The following is a 20,489-nucleotide window of genomic DNA, read 5'->3' on the forward strand; positions in this document are numbered from 1 at the left end:
ATATGAGTGTTATTTTGTTTCTGTGCAGGGTAAATTCTGACTGCTTTATTTTTACACTGCAATATAGATATCAGTTTGAAGTAGAAACCCCACCCAAATCTAACTCTCTGCACATGTCACATCCATACCCTCCAACATCTGAAGGACAGAAACCGGTACACATTCGGAAAGGGGGCGTGGCCACATGCAAAGGGAGGCGTAGACACACCCCCTTTCCGAATGTGTACTAGCCATTTTTTTCCCATGTATGTATTTAACTTAACAAATCTACCCTACGATAGCTATTTATCCCAATCTACTGCCCGTGCCCTCCCTGTATTTATAATACCCCCACATGGCTCTGCAGCAGCAATTATGTACCCCATCTGCTGATATTACCCCCACATGATTCTGCGGCACCAATAATGTACCCCATGACTACTTAGTACCCCATCACACACTGCGCCATCTACTGATAACACCAACACATGGAGTCCAGCTTTACTATGGACTCCGGCACGAGGACCATGCGTTCCCAGCCTAAGTCCGCGCAGTGCGTTATGCCCCGGTTACCTGTGCTGCCGATGCCCCCGTTTCCATTACATGAGAGCCTGTACTGCCGCTGATGCTTGATTCAAATTCCAACTGCCGCGTCCCAGCCCGCTGCGCTGATTGGTTGCGGTGCAAGCCTCTGCAGCCAGCCCCTGTTCTTCCGGCGCTGCCTTCAGTGACACCTCCGCTTACCTCCGAGACTCGTCTGTTTACCTCCGAGACCGCTGCGTGATTGGCGGATGCGTTCTCTGCCACCAATTGGTGCTGTCACGCAGGGGAGCTGCGTCCTAACAGGGGTCTGATCGTCAAAAACCAGTACATTCGGTAGACTTTTATTTAGCCGGTACAGACCATACAAAAACGGTACTGTACCGGCTAAATCGGTATAGTTGGAGGGTATGGTCACATCTGCCCCACCTGCAGTGCACATGGTTTTGTCCATTAGAGAGTGAATTTGCCTTTGCGAGAGAAACAAAATAATCCCCTATCTCTGCTTCTGAATTTGGCTTTTTGTGTCTTGCCCAAATTGTAATGACCAGCGTGTATATCACTGTGTGGAAACCTGCAGGATTATCGTAGTGCCCATTGGACAATAAGGGACCAAGATTATCCAAATACTTCTTTTTATGTTGTTTTTATTTCTAAATAAAGCTGGGTAGAGCATAGGCGAATCTAGGAGGTGGTCCGGGGGTGCACAGCTGAGGGCTGAGGCTTTCCAACGAGCCCAGCCCCGTGTCTCTAGCCCCATGGGAACCAGAGATACTGCCAGGCAAAGCTGGAACGTTTTTCCTTATAGGATAACATGGGACCCGCTGATTCCGACCCCCACCCAGTTCCAACTGCTGCCAGTTCCCCCTTCAGTATCACTGAAGCTCGAGGTTGATCTCAGTCGAACCCAAATCGCTGGGCCTTCAATCTGATACCAGGCTGGATCCATATGGGTTAATTGGTTCCAGGGATATTGAGGTTAAACCGTTTTTTTTTTTTTTTCATTTCAAATGTAATTTCATGACTGTTTATGTTCTTTGAGGGCAGATTTCTCTGGAACCAAACAGCCCAGTTTCACAGGACCAAAATCATTCGAAGCCAACTCAAAAGTTCTTCAATATGATACTGGTCTCATGTAAATGGGTCAGTTGGTTCCGAAGATATAGCTGGTTGGTTAAAGGGGGGTAGGGACAGGAGCTGGCTGGCAACTTTTAGCCTAGGGGGCAAGTCCAGAGCACTGGCCCATAATCTGCCAACTTTGCGGCAGACGGAATGCTTTTGCACGCCAAAGGCGCGCAGAAAAATTAGGGGCGTGGCCTATCATAAGGGGACGTGGCCTGTACCATGATTGTATTGTCTACCTGCAGATTGCACATTTTAGCGAACCTTGTAATACCCATTACACATAAAGCCACATGCCCAGAGCCGGATTAACAATGGGCCTGATGGAGCTATAGCTCCAGGCCCACTCTCCAAATAGGCCCATTTTGTAGCCGAGGGTCAGGGCTTTCCAACGAGACCAGCCCCGCGTCGCTAGCCCCCTGGGAACCGGAGATACCGCTAGTCAAACCTGGAACGTTTTCCCCATAGGATAACATGGGACCCGCTAATTCCGACCTCCACCTGGTTCCAACGGCTGCAAGTTCCCTCTAGAGAATGGGTCTTCAACCTATGGCCCTCCAGATGTTGTGAAACTACATGTTCCAACATGCATTGACACATTTTTTCCTATAAGAGCATGCCAAAACTGTCAGGGCATGCTGGGAAATGTAGTTCCACAACATCTGGAGGGCCACAGGTTGTAGACCTGTGCTCTAGAGCATCACAGAAACTCGAGGTTGATCTCAGTCAAACCCAAATCGCTGGGCCTTCAATCTGATACCTGGTCCATATGGGTTCATTGGTTCTAGAGATATTGCAGGTAAAACTAATTTTTTTTTTCATTTCTGAAATGTAATTTCATGGCTGTTCATGTTGTTTGAGGACAAATTTCTCTGGAACCAAATGGCCCAGTTTTACGGGACCAAAATCATTCGAAGGCTACATGTAAAGGGGTCAGTTGGTTCCGAAGATATAGCTGGTTGTTTAAAGGGAGGCGGGGGTGGTTTTTTCTCCCCCTCACACCAGAAAATGCAGGGACTAGGCTGGTGTAAAAGGGGCCAGTCCGAGAATGTCCCTGCATGATCCTGGGACCATAGTCTCTGCATTTTCTGGTATGAAAGGGGTATTATTTCAAATAGCCGGGACATGCAGTGCTCTGAATACAGCGGGCAGCCCCCTGCTCTCTGCCCATCTGTTAATGGCTGTAATTTCTGCCCGGTGGCGACTGTCCCTTTTTTTGCCTTAATCCAGGGGTTCCCAATCTTTTTCGAATCACGGCACCCTAGAGTATCAGAATTTTTCCACGGCACCCCTAGGCCCCCCCCAAAAAATATATAAAAGTAAGTAGATTGTGTTTATATGTTCTTATTTGGTTCAGTTATGTGTTAAATGGCAGGATTTGCTTCTGATTGTACATATTTTATGATTGGAAGCCACCAGCACTGGGTTTGTCCATAAATAATTGTTCATAAATAATTTGAATTGGTACTGGACTACCAACCCGTGGCACCCCTGCAAGTGTCCCGAGGCACCCCAGGGAGCCACGGCACACAGTTTGGGAACCACTGCCTTAATCTGTGTGGCATAACGTGAATTTTGAATCAATCTGTGTGCCATAGTGTGATTTTTTGCTCAATCGGTGTGAATTTTGGCTCATTCCATGTGGCATAATGTGTAAGAGGCAAGTACAGTATAAGGGGGTTACTATTGTGTTGCATGATTTGTATAAGGGGTATATGGTGTGGTAAACTTAGGTTACCACATAAAAGGTGCTGACATATTGTCTACCAAGTTTGGGTTTTCAGTATTTTTTTATGACTGGAGTGCCATCTCACCCCGCAAGTATCTTAGGACATCGGCATCCTGCGGGTGCACCTTTGGAGGGCACCCGCCAATATATCTCCCTGCATTTTTCCTATGCCAGCCCCCTGCCTTTTCCAGGCATATATAATTAGTTGAAAGTATTTACACAAATAGAGACACACCCATGAGCAGACCACCCAACCAGAACACTGGTCACGCCCCCCACATTATTAGGTGCTGGCCACAACCACTATTATTGCGCATAATAGGCCCATGATCATTTTTAGCTCCAGGCCCATTTAGACCTTAATCTGGCTCTGCACATGCCGTAATGCCAATTACACAATTATGCTGAACACCATGATGCCAGTTACACATTACGCCCAAAACTGCGATGCTAATTACTCAATACACCGCACACTGTGATGCTAAATACACATTATGCCGCACACCTTGATGCCCATTACACCCCATACTGTGATGGCAATTACCCAATGCTCTCCACACCGTAATGCCCATTACACCGCACAATGTGATGTCCACAGTGCCAGATATGCCCCCACAGTGCCAGATATTCCGCCACAGTGCCAAATACACATATGCCCCCACAGTGCCAGATATGCCCCCACAGTGCCAGGTATGCCCCCACAGTGCCAGATATTCCGCCACAGTGCCAGATATGCCCCCACAGTGCCAGATATTCCGCCACAGTGCCAAATACACATATGCCCCCACAGTGCCAGATATGCCCCCACAGTGCCAGGTATGCCCCCACAGTGCCAGATATTCCGCCACAGTGCCAAATACACATATGCCCCCACAGTGCCAGATATGCCCCAACAGTGCCAGACACATATGACGCCACAGTGCCAGATATTCCGCCACAGTGCCAAATACACATATTCCTCCACAGTGCCAGATATGCCCCCAAAGTGCCAAAGGCACATATGCCCCCACAGAGTGCCAGAGGCACATATGCCCCCACAGAGTGCCAGAGGCCCATATGCCCCCACAGAGTGCCAGAGGCACATATGCCCCCACAGAGTGCCAGAGGCACATATGCCCCCACAGAGTGCCAGAAGCACATATGCCCCCACAGAGTGCCAGAAATACATATGCTGCGGGGAGGGGGGGGGGAGCGCTTACCCACCCACTGGCTGCGGGCCGCGCTGGATCAGATCCTCCAGCCCTCCTGCGCTGGCCGCGGCTTCCAGAACACGGCCGCGGCTACAGGAAAATGGCCGCCGGCCTCCTGCACTGAGGACATTCTCCTCCAGCGCAGGAGGGCTGGAGGAGCTGATCCAGCACGGCCCACAGCCAGTGGGTGTGTAAGCGGCCCGGGCGGCATATGGCACTCTGCCCCCTGGCCCAGCCCGCCCCTGGGTAGGGAGAGGGGAGTGGTTTTCTCTCCCCCTCACACCAGAAAATGCAGGGACTAGGCTGGTGTATAAGGGGTCAGCCTGTGAATGTCCCTGCATAATCCTGGGACCATATTCCCGGGTAAATCCCTGCATTTTCTGTTGTGAAAGGGGTATTATTTCAAATAGCCGTGATCTGCATTGCTCTGAATACAGCCAGGCAGCACCCTGCTCTCTGCCCAGCTGTCAATGACTGTCACCCCTGCAGCTTCCGCTCCAATTCTTCTCCCCGCTTTCACCTCAGCCCGCCCCCCTTTAATCATGTGGTGCCGGCGCTGGGCGTGCTCCCCCGATGTCATGCACAACAACAGCGCGCACAATATTTCAAATGTCCACTCGGCTAGAGGGGACACCAGGAGGGGAGTGGTAGCGTGCTCTGCGCTGCGCTCTGCTCCTCTCCCCATAGATGCAGCTGCACCGCTCTCCATCTCTCCCTGCAGCAGCAGCAGCGAAGGCTCATATAATAATTTACAGTAAGTGGCACTATTGGGGGCATTGCTTAAGGGACGCTACAAGTGGCGGTATGTGGGGGCATTACGCATAATGTGTGGCTTAATGTGTAAGGGGCATTACGGTGTGCAGCATCATGTGTAAGGGGCATTATGTGTGCAGCATCATGTGTAAGGGGCATAATGTGTGCAGCATCATGTGTAATGGGTACTATAGTGCGCGGCATCATGTGTAATGGGTACTATGGTGTGCAGCATCATGTGTAATGGGTAATATGGTGTGCGGCATCATGTGTAATGGGTAATATGGTGTGCGGCATCATGTGTAATGGGTACTATGGTGTGTGGCATCATGTGTAATGGGTACTATGGTGCGCGGCATCATGTGTAATGGGTACTATGGTGTGCGGCATCATGTGTAATGGGTGCTATGGTGCCATTAAGCAGGAACCCCCTAGCAATGAGCACGTAGTTAAGCGGCACTTATGTGGCAAATATGTAATGGGCATTACGGTTTGTTATATAGTATGTAATGGGCATCATGATGTGTGGCACAATGTGCAATGGGCATTATGGTGTGTGGTCTTATGTGTAATTGGCATTACGGCGTGTGGCTTTATGTGTAATGGGTATTATGGAGTTTGCTAAAATATGTAATGGGCATTACTGTGTATGGTCTAAAGTGTAATACCACACCCTTTTTTGTGATACCACGCCTCCTTCCCATGAGGCCACGCCCCCTTTTTTGCGCGCGGCTACGCCGCGCAAAGGTCTCCCTTCTCTTGTTTCTAGATCTGGGACCACCCATTACCATAATTCTAGATTCGCCTATGGGGTAGAGGGCTAGCACATTACATACATCCCCATGGGGCATTAATCCAACTCTGTGCTTAATAAATGATAAATACTTCAGCATACACATGTTGTGTTTGGGAAGATCAGAGTTACACCGTTGGTGTGTATTTTTTACATATGTGATTTGCTACAGTACTAACTGAGCACCCGTCTATGTGACTGTTTGTGTCTTGTGGTACTTTGCGCTAAGTCATGATTTATTTGCACCTATTTTACTCAGAGCCTCCCAAGATTAAATTGGACACTACGTCTGGAAACGCTGACACCATCATTGTCGTCGCCGGCAATAAACTGCGCCTTGACGTCCCCATCACTGGAGATCCAGCACCCACTGTGGTGTGGAGTAAAGGTGACAAGGTATGAATTGGAAAAGATCAGTAAGGATAATAAGGCTGAAAGTTGCATGCAAGTGCGAACACAGATGTATATCATGCTTGCCTACCTCCCCGGAATGGCCGGGAGCCTCCCGAAAATCGAGTCCACCTCCTGGCCTCCCGGGAAGGTGGGCAAGTTTCCCGGTTTTTGTTCACAGCCCCCGCCCCCCATGCCCGCTGGATTAATTAACGCAAATCGCGGGTCTGTGGTGAGGGGGTGGGGCTTAAATGACGCGATTGCAGCATTTCACTTCATTTAAGCCCCGCCCCCTTGCCGCGGCCTGCGAATTACTGAGTTTTTTCGAGATGAGGGGCGAGGCAGAGTGATGTCAGCCTTGCCCCCGCCCCCTGACGAGTTGCCTCTCCGGGCTTCTCCCGGAGAGGTGAAAGTAAAAGTAGGCAAGTATGATGTATATTCAGATATATTTACCCTATACAGAGTTGTACGCAACCACAGTATGTAGCTGTACCGTGTCTATATATCTGCTTTTCATAAAGCTATCAGCACTGTCCCTATCCATCTTGCAAGAAATCTGTGACCCATAGTTGCATATGTCAGTTTCTGACAGGAACTTGTTTGTGCCTTTTCCATATTTCCCGCCAATATTTTTTGGGAGGTAAAACCTACTGGGACGCATGAGGAAAATAAATTATTGCGGAGAAAAAGTAAAATGTGTGTTTTCGCGGTCACCACAGAGATGCTTTCAGGGATTTTGTTTCGCCTGCCTGAGACAGGTGGAACAAGATCCCTGCCAGTACACATATGTTTCAGTTGGACATTAAGTTTTAGCCATTACACCATTATGTCACCATAGTCAAAAGATTCCTATTGACACAGATTGGGATGAGAAAAACAGGTGTTATTGAATTGCGACCAATCAGATTACAGTTTGGGCATCATCTTATTAGTGGAATTAAAAATGATTATCACCAGTTTTCTTAATTCCCCCGTCTGGGCCTAGTTCATGTTTGTCCGCACTAGTCCAGTGATGGCTAACCTTGACACTCCAGCTGTTGTTGAACTACACATTCCAGCATGCCTTGCTACAGTTTTGCTATTTGGCCATGCTAAAACTGATGCAAGGCATGCTGGGATGTGTAGTTCAACAACAACTGGCGTGTCAAGGTTAGCCATCACTGCTCTAGTCTATGCAGATGAGCTTTTCTAGGCTGATGTTAGCAAGAGAAGCCACCGCCCTGAAGGGTAAAATAGTCTCATTGGCAGCCTATATGTAAGAAGGAGGAACATCGACTATAAGGGTAGGTTTATGGGTATCCTGCTGGCTGATAGACAATGACTACTTGGGGGATGCACTAACATCTGCCGCCCCACATCACTGCACATCGCTGCTTCATAATAATCGCATACGCACTAAAATATGCTATTATTAACGCAAAGGACAGATCTTGCTATCCTTTGCGCTGCAGCTCTAGTGCTGGAATTCTGGGTCTGAGATCCAGAAGTCACTCTGCACATGCGTGACAGCGTTTGCCGAGGACCATAGGCTCCTATTGGGTATTCCCTCATCAGTGGTGGCCGGGCCCAGTAGAGGGGCTTAAGTGCATACTAAAATGTGGTAAAACCACAGAAAACCGAGTTTTTACCACAGTTTTGCTTTAGTGCACCCGCCCCTAGGTCAGCAGTCAGTAGGATGACACATAGCTCAAAAGACATCTGTTCGACATGGTCAAAAGCAGTTTTCTTACCCCAAAAGCAGTGGCAGTTCCAGAGGGGGGACTGCAGCACAGTTTAAAATTCAAAGAGGGGAGCCAGACCAACTGCCATTCCAGACTGACTCACTGGCAGTGGGTGTGGCTCCTCTATTTCAATTGTGAACTGTGCTGCAGCCCCTTCCCTTTAGCTGTCACTTGTCAAAAGGTTGACATGAGTTCTTTTTTTTTGGGGGGGGGGGGGGTCTTCATTTTTTGATCTTTTTCATATTTTACCAACCACATGGACTCCGATAGGGAATGATAAAGCGTGTAGCATGGCGAGCGGTAGACTAACTGAGGGAACGCGTACTCAGGTGTCGACATTGACACACAAAATGTGAAAAACCCATGTCAACCTTTTTCTTGTCGACCATTTGCTTGTGTCAACCTTTTTCCAATGTTGACCTATTGTGGTCGACATATAAATTGTCAACCTAACACTCCAAGACCCATGGCTTCGCAGACCGGCCGTGGTAGTAGAGACGCAAGTAACATGTTTGTCTACATACATGATCGCAGCTGAAGACAGTTACCGCGCTCAAGTTCTCAGCATGAACAAGACCACAAAAGTCAGTGTGATGGCGGTACATGCGCAGCTAGCCGATAATCGTTCTGTTGAGTGAACATCGGCATTGCGTACAAACATGAATTAGGCCCTCCGTTTGTAATTCATTGTGCATTTACATTGATGTTCCCGTGACAACCAGCTGTGTATAGCTGAATATATTCCGGTCCGTCCGCCCCGTTTCCAGAAAACCCGTTACTCTCCCTTTAGTCTCAGCTTTATTTCCCATAATCAGGTCATTGAGCAGACCATTGTCCGGACTGACTCCAGGACTGGGGAGGAGGTGTACGAAGATCTGGATGTAAGTGGGGGCACTTTGCCGCCCAAAAGTTAAAAGTGAATAACAAAAGCACATTTACTTACCTCACGTGTGAACCATGCGTTGTGCGACCACACACAACTTACAATCACTTCAGTGTTGTTGGATAACTGCATCTGTTAAACTGAAGGGGGCAGCGCTGAGTAGGGTGCACATTTCCTAAGATACAATACTTAAATACAGGCACTTATTAGTCTGCTAGACCAGTGGTTCTCAACCCTGGTCCTCAGGACCCCACACCGTGCACATTTACCAAGTTTCCACACAGAGGGCCTTATTCGAGTTCACTCTTTCAGACAAAATCCTTCTTAGATGGACAAAACCATGTGCACTGCAGGGGGGCAGATGTAACTTGTGCAGATCTAATTAAATTTGGGTGGGGTTTTACTTCAAAGTGAGATCTATATTGCAGTGTTAAAATAAAGCAGCCAGTATTTACCCTGCACAGAAACAAAATAACTCACCCAAATCTAATTCTCTCTGCACATGTTACATCTGCCCCCCCTGCAGTGCACATGGTTTTGTCCATCTAAGAAGGATTTTGTCAGAAAGAGTGAACTCGAATAAGGCCCAGAATCACAGGTGAAATAATTAGCTCCAACTGTGATCTTTTAAAATGTGTCAGTGAATAATGAGTGCTCCTGTGCACCTGCCGGGTGACCTGGAAAACATGCCCTGTTGGGGTTCCTTGATGACCTGGTTTGAGAACCACTGTGCTAAACCACCAGGGCCTGGCCCTCTCTGCTGGGAGTAGAAGGGTCTGATCACTAGAGTGCGCAGACACTGCATAAATCTATGGAAATGTGGTGCTGCGGCCATTTTTTTGTAGATTTCCGCAGTGTTGAGCCTGAGCACTAGAGCATTTAGACATGAGCTTGCATGGACCAATGCAATAGTGGTGGGACAGACGTTTTTGGGGGCGATTTTTACAGTACGGCTGCCTCCATTGCTTGACTCCAGGGGGGTAAGTATTTAAAAAATGGGTGTCTCTGAATGATTTCCCCACTGGTCACCACTGATCTCAGGCTCTGAGTAGCCAGCAATGTACTAGGTGGCTGCGATGAGATCAGCCTGATCTAGGCCGGAGCTGACGTCACACACCCTCCCCAAGAATACTTGGCCACGCCTGCATTTATCCTGTCAAGCCTGCGTTTTTTTACCACGCCCATGAAACGGCCAAATACCACCCCCAGATGCCGGCTTCCTGTCAATCACTGTGAAAACGGCTAGCCAAAAAAAAAAATGTAGCAGGAGTTCTTTGCTAGCCTGCGGCTCGCACATGCAATGTATCGATAACTGACCGCTGTGCACATTCACGCAGCAGCGATCAGACCGGAATTGGGACCATTGCGAGGAAAATGGTCATTTCCCCAGAGACCGGTGACAGCGCTGTAGAGTCACCAGTTCCTATCTTTATAACGGTTACAGTTATTATTTTTTGCTGTTTGCTCGATGCTGGCGGAATGTTTCTTGCTGCGAGATCCCAGCAGTGTTTCTGATCAGGACCAGATGTATCAATCTTCATAAAGTGGGAAAGTGGAGAGTGATAAACAACCAGCCAATCAGCTCATACCTGTCATTTCTCAAACCCAGCCTGAGCTGATTGGCTGGCTGTTTATCACTCTCTATTTTATCACTTTTTGAAGCTTAATAGATCTGGCCAATTGTCTCTTCCTATTTCTACACCGTTGTCCTTTTGCATGTATAATAGAATGCTGTGTGTCATTGCTAACTAATCACCATGTAAATAATAAGATTGTGGGGGATATTTACTAAGATGGGAGTTATGTCTCACATGGCATGTTGCTATGGGCAACTAAACAGTTGCTATGGGCAACTTCTAGAAGATAATAGTACAGTATCTGACTTGTTGCCCGAAGCGACATCCCATCTATATATCCCCTGTATATGCATTTCCTTTTTTTTACAGCATCCCAACAGCCGCACCATCGCCATCAGTGGTTGCCTGTTAATCTCAAGCACATATCTAACTGGAGTTGATTGATTATATTATTGGACAGCTGCTGATTGCTGTTGTCACCCTTGTCACCCAATAACACAGGTTTTCAAACTCGGTCCTCAGGACCCCACACGAGTCATGTTTTCCAGTTCACCTGCGACTGTTAATGATACACAGCGCACCTGTTAGATGACCTGGAAATCATGAACTCTGTGTTTGTAAGGACCGAGTTTGACAACCACTGCTCTACTTTATTAATATGTGACTCAATATTTAGATATCGTAAGGAGTAGATGTATCAAACATCTAAAAGGACAGGTAGAGAAGTTGCCCAATCAGATTCTAGCAAAATTGGATACAATGTCCTATATAATCATATATATGTCTATTGTCCGTGTGTCTCCGAAACACTGCCATCTGTTGGCAGCAAGTGAAACTACATCGACTAGCTTTGGAAGCATTTGCTTCGAGCGGTCTCACAAGTTTAAATATAGAAGCTGATTGGTTGACAAGGGCCACTTCTCCACCTGTTCTCAAAATAAAGAGATGTGATGTTGCCCATAGCAACCAATCAGATTCTGTCTATCACTTCTAGGATGCAATAGAGAAATGATAGGCAGAATATGATTGGTTGCTATGGGCAACATCACCATTTGCTGCTGAGAATCATTTGAGCCATGTCATTGCTGCATTTCAGGCCTTTAATTCTCAGGAGAACAACGACTGCTCAATGTTTGCAAATTTTGGGGGGCGATTCAGGTCTGAATTTGCTCCCCCAGCCGATAGTGTGGGTCTGCGTATGCGTGAATATGCACTTGTGCAAACCCGGGCGAGTTTCACAGTTCACCAGGGTGTTTGCAACAGGACGAGCGGGCATGAGGTGAACCCAGGGGACCACCCAGAGTTATATGGGCGTGCCCACAAAATCGGTGTGCACCCCAATGGAAACGCTGGGTGGTCCCCTGCAAACGCAGGCGTGGTCATGCATCCTCGGGGTAGGAGGCTGACGCGACATGTATCCCAGAACGCGGCATGGGCGCCATTTTTCCGTGAGATGTGGTCATTTGGTCTACAGCATGATGGTAGACTGTCATTAGGTAGACATGGGAAAAGGTCGACATGGGTCTAGGTCGACATAGGAAACGGCCGACATGGTTCTAGGTCGACATGTCATTAGTTCGACAGGTCATTAGTTCGACAGGTCATTAGTTCGACAGTGTCTAGGTCGACAGTCAACAGGTCGACATGGGGTTTTTCACTGTTTTTTTAGCCAACATGTGCCGACAGGCGGTATTTCATGCCCCACCATCCACTAGGGCATGGTGGGAGAATAAAATAGTGTGCCGAGCGTAGCACTCTAAACTGTGTCCATGTCGACAGTGTTGACATTCAGGTAAAAAAACTGTGAAAAACCCCATGTCGACCTTTTCACTGTCGACCTAGACATTGTCGAACTAATGACCTGTCGAACTAATGACCTGTCAAACTAATGACCTTTCGACCTAGAACCATGTCGACCTTTTCTCATGTCAACCTAATGGTGTCGACCTAATGACTGTCCACCATCATGCTGTAGACCAAATGATCCCAACCCTTTTTCCGGTGACTTGCACAGTAGACACATACTGTAGGCCCCCTCTCTGCACAGGGATGCACATAAACCATTTATTATACAGTCTTCATTATCTGAGGGCACATACAGTATTGCATTAATCTTTATACAGTAGGTACATCTATACAGCAGTACCCCTAGGTGCAGTAGCCTAAATGTTTGTTTCTTGGTGCCATTCCCCCATCTCCCCCTCCAGAGGACCAGGACCAATGCTACATAGTACGGCTCATTCAGGGACAGGTGTGCGGCTCATTCAGGGACAGGTGTGCGGCTCATTCAGGGACAGGTGTGCGATCCTGACCGGCAATAGAGCATTGAACCCTTTTATGTGGAATAATTCTATGCTCTCTCTTTTGTTGACATTGCCCCTATAAATCTGTCAATCTTCCACGTTCCACGTCTTTGTGTGTCCAGTGTGTACCACGATGAAGCCAAGCTGTACACTTCACTGAGTGGCCCAGAGGACACGGGTAGCTTTAGAATGCTATTTAGGTTTACAACCCTGTACCCCTAGGTCATTTCAGAAACTGATGGGAGAGTCCATGTGGAGACCTTCGGAGACCACTGTGTGTTCACCATTGAGGGAGCAGAGAAGGTGGATGAAGGGCAATACACAGTTCTGGTTAAGAACGAAGCCGGAGAGGACAAGGCCACCATCAATGTGAAAGTCATTGGTAAGTCACAATTTCTCGGGTCTCCAAGGGAACGTGTGAGATAGCTGACATTGTTATGCTTGTTAGTTAATTTCTAATGAAAATATGAGATATTTCAAAAACACAAACACCTGCCCACCCACGATTTTCCAGTAATTCGCTAGTGTCTCCAGTACACCTTTTGTCAATAATCCTCCATGGTCTTTTAGTCCACTCATGGTCCATGGACTTTCAGTCCACCCATGACTCGACAAGAATCCTCCATGGTCTGTTAGTCCACCCATGGTATGCCAGTAATCCTTCATGGTCTGTTAGTCCACCCATGGTCTGCCCGTAATCCTCCATGGTCTGTTAGTCCACCCATGACTCCACAATAATCCTCCATGGTCTGTTAGTCCACCCATGGTCTGCCAGTAATCCTCAATGGTCTGTTAGTCCACCCATGGTCTGCCCGTAATCCTCCATGGTCTGTTAGTCCACCCATGACTCCACAATAATCCTCCATGGTCTGTTAGTCCACCCATGGTCTGCCAGTAATCCTCAATGGTCTGTTAGTCCACCCATGGTCTGCCCGTAATCCTCCATGGTCTGTTAGTCCACCCATGACTCCACAATAATCCTCCATGGTCTGTTAGTCCACCCATGGTCTGCCAGTAATTCTCCATGGTACTTCATGTTGGTCTACTCATGGTCTGCCAGTAATCCTCAATGGTCTGTTAGTCCACCCATGGTCTGCCCGTAATCCTCCATGGTCTGTTAGTCCACCCATGACTCCACAATAATCCTCCATGGTCTGTTAGTCCACCCATGGTCTGCCAGTAATTCTCCATGGTACTGCATGTTGGTCTACTCATGGTCTGCCAGTAATCCTCAATGGTCTGTTAGTCCACCCATGGTCTGCCCGTAATCCTCCATGGTCTGTTAGTCCACCCATGACTCCACAATAATCCTCCATGGTCTGTTAGTCCACCCATGGTCTGCCAGTAATTCTCCATGGTACTGCATGTTGGTCTACTCATGGTCTGCCAGTAATCCTCAATGGTCTGTTAGTCCACCCATGGTCTGCCCGTAATCCTCCATGGTCTGTTAGTCCACCCATGACTCCACAATAATCCTCCATGGTCTGTTAGTCCACCCATGACTCCACAATAATCCTCCATGGTCTGTTAGTCCACCCATGGTCTGCCAGTAATTCTACATGGTACTGCATGTTGGTCTACTCATGGTCTGCCAGTAATCCTCAATGGTCTGTTAGTCCACCCATGGTCTGCCCGTAATCCTCCATGGTCTGTTAGTCCACCCATGACTCCACAATAATCCTCCATGGTCTGTTAGTCCACCCATGACTCCACAATAATCCTCCATGGTCTGTTAGTCTACCCATGGGCTGCCAGTAATTCTCCATGGTACTGCATGTTGGTCTACTCATGGTCTGCCAGTAATCCTAGTAATTACCCATAGTCTTTTAACCCATCCATGGTCTGTTAGTCCATCTGTGGTCTGACAGTAATCCTAAATAGTCTGTTAGTTCACTAATGGTCTGCAAGTAATCCTCCATGATCTGTTAGTCCATTTATAATCTGCCACTAATCCACCGTGGCAGGGCTGTTTTTGCAGAGGGAGTAGCAGTGTGATTACACGGGGCACTGCATCTCCAACCGTGCGACTGTACAGTTCATGCACTGAATGCTGGCTACTATTGCCACTGGGCCACCAGCTCCTCACCCACCTTCAGAGTCCTTCCTTGCCGCCGGCCGATGCCAGTGACTTCAAGCTGCCAGCGGCTCAGAGTCGTCCCTCCCACCCGACCCCTAGTACTTCACTTGCATCCTAACACACGATTAATGTACTATGATGTAGTAATTAGCGTAATTAGAGTAACTCCGCCCAGTGAACGTAGTAGGCAGGGGTGCGAGCGACCGTCTTAGAGGGCGCTGCACAGCAGACAGTCACAGTAAATTCCATGCCAGGTAGTCTTTTTCTGAAAGGCCACACCCCTGTCGCAAGGCTATGCCCCTCCCTGTGCAGCCACACCCCTTTTCTGGAGCACACACATTTTTTTTTACATGTATAATGGGGAGGGGGCATATTTACCTGCTGCACTGGGAGTCAAATAGTCTAGAAACAGCCCTGCTCCTTTGTTTGCTAGCCCACCAATGGTCTTCCAGTAATCATCCATGGCCTGTTAGCCCATCCATTCTACCAGTCGTCCTCCGTGTTCTCTCAGTCAATGGCCTGTTAGCCCATCCATTCTACCAGTCGTCCTCCGTGTTCTCTCAGTCAATGGCCTGTTAGCCCATCCATTCTACCAGTCGTCCTCCGTGTTCTCTCAGTAACCCCATGGTCAGCCAGTAATGTACTTTCCAACTATGAAACCTTCCACTGTATTTTTTTAATATCACAATTTCAAAGAGTCTTCTATAGAACATATAATATTCTCACCTTCTATTTCCACAGAGGTTCCAGACCCACCTGAGTCCCCCAAGATCCTTAATATTGGGGAGGATTTCTGCACTGTACAATGGGAGGCTCCCAAGTATAACGGGGGCATGCCAATCCTGGGTAAGTGGAATTTCCCAAAACAACAGTAACAGTAACAGGTTCCTATAGATTGTAAGCCTTCTACACCAATAGTGGTCCACCTGGATAATGTCCACCTATGATGGCATTCCTATCTATACGATGGTGAGATGTAAGCTTATCATAACATCAATGTCACAAGCTACAGGTTGTGAGATACAACGAGTATGGAATTACAGAATAAGACTCAATGATGTCAGCTTTGTCTCAAAGGGGGAAATTTACCAATGTCGGCCATATACGGCGATCCCCATACGAACGGGTACGAACAGGATCAGCCATATTAGGCCCGAAAATACGAATTTACGAAGCTGATGTATTCTCCAGATTCATATTATTCAATATTAGTAGCTGTCAGTAGCCATTCGTATTTGGAAGCCATATTTACATACAACACGTCAGCATATAAAAAAATAGAAGAAAATTCATTCATAATTTAAAAAAAAATGGTGTGGGGTCCCCTCACCTGGCAATAACCAACCCGAGGCTAATTGAACCAGTCCTGGTTATAGAAAATCAGGGGGCCAAAAAAAGTGGGGTCCATCCAGCAACTGGCTCGTGGGCCAGTCCTGGTTCCAAAAATAAGGGGGACAAAGAAAGTAGCGGTCCCCCGTATTTTGACAACCAGCATCGGGCCCAAACAGTCAGCATGCTGATGCCACAGCCAGGGGAAACTTTTTATAAAAATCTCAATTCGGTTCGGGATCGATAAATTGGGGATTTTTAAAATGAAGCTTTTGTCTGATTCTCCGACAGATCAGCGATCATTAATGGCCGTCCACTGGATCAATCGGCCGAGTTCCTTTTTTATGTTGGCCTTTGATATATGGTTTACACATACTGTATGCAGTGTTCCAGGGTGTAGAATATTTGAATAAAATGTATAGATAAATCACATTATGCAATGACAAATCCCAGTACCTTCCATGAATTTGTTCTTGCAGAAACAATATACTATTATATAAGTTATTTAAATATAACCAACATGCACAAAAAGATTCAACAAGTGAGTTTCTCCTCCACCTTCCTAACACATATGTAGAGAAGGCAGAGGCTGGCCATGCATGTGTCATGTGTAGGTGGTAAGTGTTCGGAGCTGTCCATGGTTCTGAGTGTTAACATGAAAATGTCTGAATGCTTGTTTCCCAGCAATAGGTGTTGGCTTATCTTTAACACTGGAAACTGCAATTCAGATTTAGGCAGTGATTCAGGTTGCCTAAATCTGCCCACATCGCAGCTTACCAAGCACCTGGAACGCTGCCTGCCACCCAGCCGAATCCCCTCTGCCGCCGAATCCCCTTGGTGATTTCTCCTGCCTTAGTTTACAAAGAAACCTAGTATTTTGTTCTTCAATAGCTTCCACCGCACCCCATGAAATGTATTCACTGGTTTTGCCTCTGGATCACACCCGCAGGTTACATTTTGGAGAGGAAGAAGAAGAAGAGTTACAGGTGGATGCGGCTGAACTATGACCTGGAGAAGGAACTGACTTATGAATCGAAGAGAATGATTGAAGGACAGATCTATGAGATGCGTATCTATGCTGTGAATGCCATCGGCATGTCCCGTCCCAGCCAACCCTCACAGCCGTTCATGCCAATCGGTAAGTTGGGACCGTGTTCTCAGATTTATTTTTTATTGCAACTTTTTATTTTTACCTTCAAATAACCTTCATTCAATATGCATTCAATGCGCTATGTACCCCCATCTGTGTATTTGATCAAGGCTTTTCTGTAATTGGTACAGATTTGTTTATTTGTGCTGCACATGCTTCGAATTGTATCCAATGCATAGAGATTATTTTACACATCTAAAACTCAGGCCCACAATATATCATATCTCTCTCTCTCTCTATAAATATATACAATATATATGTGTGTGCGTGTCTGTGTGGCGGTCCAGCACTCCGCTCTCTGTTGACAGCTGCTCCGGTGCCTTCCGCGGTGTGGACGATAGGTGGGGTTGTAAGCAACGGCACTCCGGAGACTCAGGTTTCAAGTGTCAAAAAGGTTTATTGACAGAGTAATATCATCTCAATGAACAGACGTTTCGGAGACGTTTCTCACCTTGAAATCGGGGAATGCTTGTCCCCGAAACGTTGGTTCATTGAGCTGAGTGCCGCTGCCTACCTATACAGTATATAGTGTCTGTGTGGCTCCGAAACACTGCCATCTGTGTTCCACTGCACTTGCTTTAAGTGGGCTTTACTAGTTTAATAACATCTGTGTGTTTGTGGCGTTTATAGCTTGTTCTGTTCACAGTATCTGCGTCATGTGGTCATTTGTATCCAAGTGGAAGGATATATATTATTTGTCATTTGAGCATAGCTATGTAGTCCTTATGTCTTTTCTTCTTAATGATAGTTGATAGTAAAATGGTCGACACAATGATGTCAACACCTACAAATTGTCAACACTGTTAAAATGTCAACAAAACATATTTTACGGTTAGGGTTCAGGGTTAACGTAAGGGATTATAAATAGGTTGAAAATCGGGTGACAACATTATGTATCTGTTGACATTTTGAGCATGTGGAAATTTTTTCTCAATGTTTGTCATATCAACATTGTGGTTGGCAACATTCTGAATATGACGCTTTATCAGTCAACATTATGGTGCCTAGAAACGTCAATATTACAATATAGACCAGCGGTTCCCACCTTTTTTCTCTACCGTTCCCCTTGATTAAGCTTTTATTTTTGAGCAGGGCCGGCGCCACCACTAGGCAGGTTTAGGCCACTGGAGGGCGGTAGTGAGCTGCAGGCCAGCAGCAGCAGGAAAGCTACCGCAGCAGAGGAGAGCCGGAGGAAGGAAGTCTCGCACGAACACACACGCACACACACACCCCCGAGCAACATGGCAAACCACACACACACATCCCGAAGGCAGCATGGCAGGCACAACGCGGAACGCGGATTGGCTGGTTGTTTATCACTCTCCACTTCATCACTTTTTCTAATGGGCACAAGTGGAGAAGTTACCCCTACATACAAACCAATCATTTATCCAGGAGAGTGGCGCGATATGTCATCATTCATCATGCAGACAGTGATAAAATGGCAGCATGTAAGACTGTCCATGTATAATTCGTGGGGGCCCAGTGGTGACTTGTCTGCTCTAGACATCGGCACCCGCTCCAGCGGCATCTCCGGGGGTTTCAGCGGTGATGTGATCTCCACTTCCAACCCAGGCCTCCGATCCTCCGGCATTCAGAACATTGTTCCTTCCCATATCCCCAACCCTAATCCCTACCCCTAACTCTCCCTCTTGTGCTTACATATAACACCCCCCTCCCTCCCAACCAGAGATGCCCATCAGCCCCTTGGGAAGCTGCATCACATTTGTGGGACGGCGGAACATTACATGGAAAGCGGTAGTGTTCCGCAAAAAGTTGGGTGGTGCGTTGAAGGTTCATCACAGGAGTAAGTTCCAGCAGAAAGATGCGACCAGCCTGGCAGAATATATCACAAATATAAAAGCACCATGTATGGGCCGTCTATTCGTGCCCAGGAAACATAACCTCATCCTGTGCTGACAGGGGTGTCTCCTGACCGTCGCTTTCTGTGTCTGATGCTATGCTGTGTAAGCTGAGCACCGTGACCTCACCTTTCAATACCTTATACTGAGATCCTCTCTTTATTTTTCCATTTTATTTTTAAACTGTTGACCCTTCTCCTATACGAGCGTCCTCTAATTATCCACCAATCACATATCAAGGTGCACGACCACTTCCTGGTCTTCCTGGCAACGGAGAATGAGGAAATGTGTCACTGCAAGTACACCACACTACTATGGGATACTGTAAGTCCACTCAAACCTGTGTTACCTACACCTCATCCCACCATGACATAGGCCCAGCCTGACTTTATATTGCAATTGAACAAAACAATTTAATGACCAACGTTCAATCAAGAATGTATGGTTTCCAAAGAGGAAACAGACGATATTCCAAAGGTGGGAATGCCAGCGGGGGAAAGACGGACCCTGGTATCCTAATTCTAAAATGCTGTCATGGGCTCCTTAAGTGACAAGTGCCAGATTCTCTAAGCTTCAAAAGTGATAAAATGGAGAGTGATAAACAACCACTCAATCAGCTCCTGTCTCACATGTCACAGACTGTGTTTAGAAAATGTCAGGAAGGAGCTGATTGGCTGGCTCAGGGGCATAACTAACTATTTAGCCCCCCCCCCCCCCCCCCCCCCGCCGCACGTTTATTCGGCGCCCCCCCACCCACACCTAACCTGCCCCCCCTTCTTACCCACGGTCTGCGTCTCGCCCGGCTCTCTGTCGGGACCTTCCTGACGTCACGGTCCCGGCCGGCTTCTGCTGCTACAATGAAAACGGACTCTTAGAAAATGGCTGCCCCCATACTGCAGACAGAAAACTGTCTGCAGTATGGGGGCAGCCATTTTCTAATTGTCAGTTTTCATTGCAGCAGGAGCCGGCTGGGACCGTGACGTCAGGAAGGTCCAGACAGAGAGCCGGGCGAGACGCAGACAGCGGGTAACTATAGCCCCGCAGCCCCCCCGGCGGCGCCCCCAATTTCTCTGCGCCCCCCCGCCACCGCG

General features: G+C 47.5%; 1 protein-coding gene and 1 long non-coding RNA gene across 2 annotated transcripts in view; one reads left to right on the forward strand and one right to left on the reverse strand.

Annotated features, from left to right (window-relative positions):
* Positions 1-9,240, reverse strand: part of LOC146045521 (uncharacterized) — a 30,188-nt gene extending 20,948 nt beyond the window's left edge. The window contains exon 1 of the long non-coding RNA XR_014465457.1: positions 9,161-9,240. This is a non-coding gene — a long non-coding RNA (uncharacterized LOC146045521). The remainder of the gene's footprint in view (positions 1-9,160) is intronic.
* The window catches only part of MYBPC3 (myosin binding protein C3), a 109,070-nt gene that overhangs the window by 65,831 nt on the left and 22,750 nt on the right, over positions 1-20,489 (forward strand). The window contains exons 18-21 of the mRNA XM_083164396.1: positions 6,366-6,502; positions 13,203-13,362; positions 15,799-15,903; positions 17,336-17,524. Of these exons, the coding sequence (XP_083020522.1) occupies positions 6,366-6,502; positions 13,203-13,362; positions 15,799-15,903; positions 17,336-17,524 (591 nt within the window). The remainder of the gene's footprint in view (positions 1-6,365; positions 6,503-13,202; positions 13,363-15,798; positions 15,904-17,335; positions 17,525-20,489) is intronic.

Source organism: Crinia signifera, chromosome 11 (genome assembly GCF_055691185.1).
Source record: "Crinia signifera chromosome 11, ASM5569118v1, whole genome shotgun sequence".
In the NCBI taxonomy this organism is placed as follows: Eukaryota; Metazoa; Chordata; class Amphibia; order Anura; family Myobatrachidae; genus Crinia; species Crinia signifera.